Source organism: Montipora capricornis, chromosome 12 (genome assembly GCF_036669925.1).
Source record: "Montipora capricornis isolate CH-2021 chromosome 12, ASM3666992v2, whole genome shotgun sequence".
Classification (NCBI taxonomy): Eukaryota; Metazoa; Cnidaria; class Anthozoa; order Scleractinia; family Acroporidae; genus Montipora; species Montipora capricornis.
In genome coordinates this window covers 31,097,438-31,102,437 of record NC_090894.1, presented here as the reverse complement: position 1 = coordinate 31,102,437, position 5,000 = coordinate 31,097,438, and the positions used below count along the sequence as shown (strand labels likewise).

The following is a 5,000-nucleotide window of genomic DNA, read 5'->3' as shown; positions in this document are numbered from 1 at the left end:
AGCAGTGCTAAAGCAAATAAAAATGAAAATAAAAATGCCTCTTTACATACCCATAATTTTTGTTTTTGGTTTCATGGATAACACAATAAGATCTTGGGTATTACTATTAAGGCAAGTTGAAAAAAACACTGTGCATTTTTCGGCCGTGTCACAATATTTTTTTTTCTTTTAGTTTAAAAAAAGGCTTACTAGATTTCTTTAATCACATTAGACCTAAAAATAGTGATGTAATCTGTTCATATTGATTCAATATCTGGGAAAAAAACCCAAAAAGCACCATGCACAGCCCATCATGAATTATTTTACTGACATCTAAGTTCAAGAATTGAAAGGTACTAGGTGTTTTTTTTAAATCAGAGAACTAATCCATGGCATATTCACTTTAACTAATTGAATTTTTGCATAAAGTCTCTTTTGACTTTACAATAACATTTTGCTTTCACAAACCAAAGTTTATGGAAAGATGATAAAAGTGTATTCAGTGGAATAAATGCGATGTCATTGGCGTTTTGTGGGTGCATTGACTTTTAAATTCTACAATTACCGTGTTTTTTCTGCTTCTTCTGCGCTGCTCTTCTCGCACTTTTCCTTGCCTGTTACTGTCACTGGTTTTCTTTTGCCGTTTTTTTGTTTCAAAATGAGCACGTATAGCAGCTGTTGGAATAGCAAACATATAATATAATAATTATTATAATAAGCTGCCTTTACATGCTGCAATTTTAAGCTAGTGACTAAGTGACTTGATCAATTTTCCCTAGTTCCAACCCTGTGAGGTTCAATCGGTCAAATAGACCATATTCGTATTCTCAGTATTGAACTGGGACTACAGTTGTAACTTACTTTTTTAAATTTTTATTTTATTAAAAACATGTTTTATTGCAAAAACAGAGGCACAACTTACAAATTGAATGCGTACAGTACAGCTTGCAATGAAGGCTAATGCGGGGAACATTTTCAAATGCAAATACTTTTTAATATACATGTATTTCCCCACATTAGCCTCCATGGCAAGCTACAAGCTCGGACAAAACTGTTGAGACAGTAACACAAATTCCCCTTCATTTTTAAACATCCCTACTTACTCTCCCCTTCCCACTCCCCTCCCCCCCCCCCAGTCAATATTGCTGAGTATCGTCATATGTTCTACAGTATATTTCTGCCCAAGAGAAATCAACATTGAGGTTGGGGGTGGGGGTGGGGTGTGTTTCAAGCGATACATTTGGATAACTTGTTGGAGTACCCAAAATGTTCTTTTGTCTCAACAGGTTTTGTCCGAGATTGTAGTTCCAGTCCAATACTGAGAATATGAATATGGTCTATTTGAATGTGCATAATGGCACACAGTGAAATCCAAAACTTGCGTAACATAACAAAATTCAGTCAGGTGATCAGCAAACACACTTTCAAACTCTAAAGAAAAAAAGGGAAGTGATTTTTTTCTGGGTCATAGTAGCACTTTGAACAAACCAACATGAAGTCTATGACATCTAAATACCTTTGATGAGAGCAGTTGGTGTTGATGAGTCTGTGCTACGGACACCTGCAATTATTTCCAGATTCACAGATCTGTTATCTGGATCATTAAGACTGCAAAAACAAATGACAACAATAAATTGATTCTCCACCTATTGTAAAGATGGAACTATATTTATTGATCATGATGTGATACTTCATTGATTTTGTAACTGCAGTCAATTCTGGTTTACCCAGGGAGGGCTCAAAGTTACAGAAATTCTTATTCAAACAGACATTCAAGATATTTTTGTCAAGAATTTCACTGCAGGCCAAATCTCCTTTTTTCAGTCATGCAATAGAGATTCCCATTCAGGTAGACATTCTTTGAAGTGAATAATGTACTACAAGTGAATGGGACTTTTGGAAATTCTGATAGTCTGATGTCATGGATACCTTTACTACAAGATAAACCTTCCGACCAATTCCAACTAGAGTTATTTTTGGTAGCTATTTGTATACATTTTAACCTATTCACACTTAAAGCACCCTCAATTGGTTAGAAAAAATGATCTGCCGTTAACATAATTATTTATTAGGACTGTTGTCAGTGGTGGACACTATCAAAACTATTCATATCCGCTTTACAATAATCATCATTATTAAAAACCGAACTAGGGATATGAGATTTCCAGCATTTTCATTGGCTTGCCGGACTTAGGCTATTAGTTCATATACCATATACCATCAGCAATAAATTGAGCTGACTTAGTTGACACTACTTCCCCCGGGAACACCATGGAGTTTTTAATAAAACAATAATTATTCTACTTGGGCTTGCTGGAAATAAAATGATTATAACCAACTCGGCACTATACACACTTTGTCGGTTATCTACATGTATCACTTCATATCCAGCGCACCCTTGTAGAATAATATTTGCTAATTATTTATTAATAATGAACCTGAGCAAGTATTTTTAACCCATTGACTCCTGGGAGTGAAACATATTAATAGATTTTATTGCATCTAATGCCAGATGATTTTACTCTTCAACTGGGGGCTTCATATGTAGGGCTTTCAAAACCCATGTGAATGGGTTAACCCATTGACTCCCAGGGGTTTCCCATTGACGAGTAAAATCGTCTGGCATTAGACAGAGTAAAATACTAAGTCTGGCCGGTTTGGACGTCAAAGGGTTAATAGAAAATGATGATTTTAAATCTAAACATCAATTTTATCGCCACAAGCATGTACACAGCCTCAGCTGGAAGGAATGCCAAAAAAAAAAAAAAAAAAGAGTTACATGTATATATATGCAAGAGTCCTCAAATTAACAAAAACTCTACCATTTGGAGAAATCCCACTCAAGGCATTCTCCACCCTCCTTTCTCAAACTTGCATAGACTTCTCTAACACTGCCCTGGAATAAAAAATTGGAAATTTAGAGAATGAATGGCAACTTGGATACAGCAGATATTTTTCCGGATTTTTTCTTTGTGTGGGTACAGTATATAATAAAAAAATATATATATCACAAATTATTTAAGGAATAGAGGACTTTTTTCTTGTCTACATAGCCTCACCTAAACACGATTGGGTGTGGAGAGAATTCAAGACAGTTATGCAACCCTCGACTGCGTCTCGGGTTTGCTTAAATGTCGAGTGTTTAGATGAGGCTATGTAAACACGAAAAAATGTCCTCTAGTGCTTTTATAAAATACTTCTAAAAAATAATTTCACCAATAAATTAAAGGAAAATGCTGTTTTTTTACTTATTGAATGAAACAGATTTTCTTCATACATGATCATATTTCCTACCAGCCAATCAAAATGCATGTCTGACAACACAAAACCAATCAGAATTAGTGTGATATTACAGCCGTGTTTACATTGTTCACATACTCTCATCCAAACACAGCTATTGACCAATGACAGTGCACGTACTATCCTAGTTATTTTATTAAGTCAATATATTATTGCCAACGAGTCAGGCCTTCTGAAGACAGAAGGCCTGGCGAGGCGGCAGCTTATAGAGCCGCGAGAAGATTTTTAGGCGGACGAAATCTCAGAAACGCTTCAAATTTGAGTGTAATGTAGACCAAAAGCTGTAATGTAGACCAAAGCGATGAAATGTTGACCGTAGCGATAACCAATGAGAGTTAAGCACGAGTACGCCGCGTGATGTTTGCAGCCGCCAGATCACGCAAGCTTGGCTCGTTGGCACTTTAGCGACAGCTATAACTAGTATAATTATAATAGAGCAGCTGATCTACATCCCAAATTTTATGCCGGCCCAATGAAATTAAGGATTGTACAGTAAAAAGCTGGTAAAATAACCCATTTTTTGTGAGATGTACTTGCTGTACCATGGTATCTTATTAATATTCATTAAAAAAGAACATGCATGCAACTCACCGACAACTCCTTAGGCAGCCGTTTCTTCATTCGAGCTCGAGTGGTTGAATTTTCCCGCTCATTTGTTAGGTGTTCGGTTACCCGTTGTTCCAAGCGCTCGTTGAATTGTTGCTGTTGTTCGAAAAACGCTTCCATTCTTGCCATGAAATGGTCATCTCTAACATTGGCTGCACGCCTGTCTGTACTTTGGGCCCCAGATTTAACGGTTCAAGACAGCGACGTCTATTATCGCTTTCTGGTGGCCTCGGAATTGGTGGGATTTGGGGACGTTCAGAGTTGCTTGGCGTAGAATTACTGGAGGCCAGCTGCGGTGAACAATTAGACAAAGACCTGAGCGTTGTTTCACGTTGCTGCTCAGGTACTGATGACGGCGTCGCAGTTCGAAGCGCCACTTCGGAGAGCCGTTGGGATGAGGTATTTTTTGCGCTACCTGGGCGCTGTCTTGTTCCACCACTGGTCGGTGTTTTGGGGTCATGCCGATGTTTACTTGGCTTATTTGGTGGATTACGAGCCATTTTATCCGATGATATGAACAGTTTCAGTAAACAGCAAAGAGTCTAACTGGATCTTCGAGAGCGAGATGAAAAGAGAGGACGAAGAGTATCGCCCGCGTGAATTCAAACCCTCGATAAATCTGTCATCGCCTCACAATTTACGCCAATGTAAGTGAGGGAAGCCCGTTAATTTCTTCTCTATTGGTTGGCTAGTTTGTAGGGCATTGCCGCTAGCCAATTGAAGGCTCGTTGAAAAGGTCATTGAAAGATGGCTCTGACGAAGAGGCGATATTTTGCCAACATTGCCAAGAATATGTGTCAATTAGGACATTCCGAGTTCATCATGATCTTTACTTTAACAAGCGAAAAAATGAATGGGAAAAAGTTGAATCCTCAGATGAAGAGAACGGCTTACAAACTGACGGAGACCTCAACAACATCAGCTTACATACAACAACTGAAGAGAGCGACGGCTGCAGCATTGGTGATCAAGATCAAAATGAAACACGATCGCAACCAGGTATTTGGTACATTTTTTGTCTGTTGTGTGGATGATTATAATGAGATAGGGTGACATAGATAGAAATATAAACAAAATATCTCTCTTCTTTAACAAGCTTTGCATCTCAAAACACC

General features: G+C 37.9%; 1 protein-coding gene and 1 pseudogene across 1 annotated transcript in view; one reads left to right on the top strand and one right to left on the bottom strand.

Moving 5' to 3' along the window:
• The window catches only part of LOC138026967 (uncharacterized), a 7,834-nt gene extending 3,198 nt beyond the window's left edge, over positions 1-4,636 (bottom strand). Inside the window, exons 1-4 of the mRNA XM_068874452.1 lie at positions 3,871-4,636; positions 2,802-2,875; positions 1,496-1,587; positions 545-654 (exon numbers count right to left, since the gene is read on the bottom strand). Of these exons, the coding sequence (XP_068730553.1) occupies positions 545-654; positions 1,496-1,587; positions 2,802-2,875; positions 3,871-4,014 (420 nt within the window). The 5' untranslated portion in view covers positions 4,015-4,636. The remainder of the gene's footprint in view (positions 1-544; positions 655-1,495; positions 1,588-2,801; positions 2,876-3,870) is intronic.
• A 114-nt stretch (positions 4,637-4,750) lies between these two features.
• Positions 4,751-5,000, top strand: part of LOC138026962 (uncharacterized) — an 11,654-nt pseudogene continuing 11,404 nt past the window's right edge.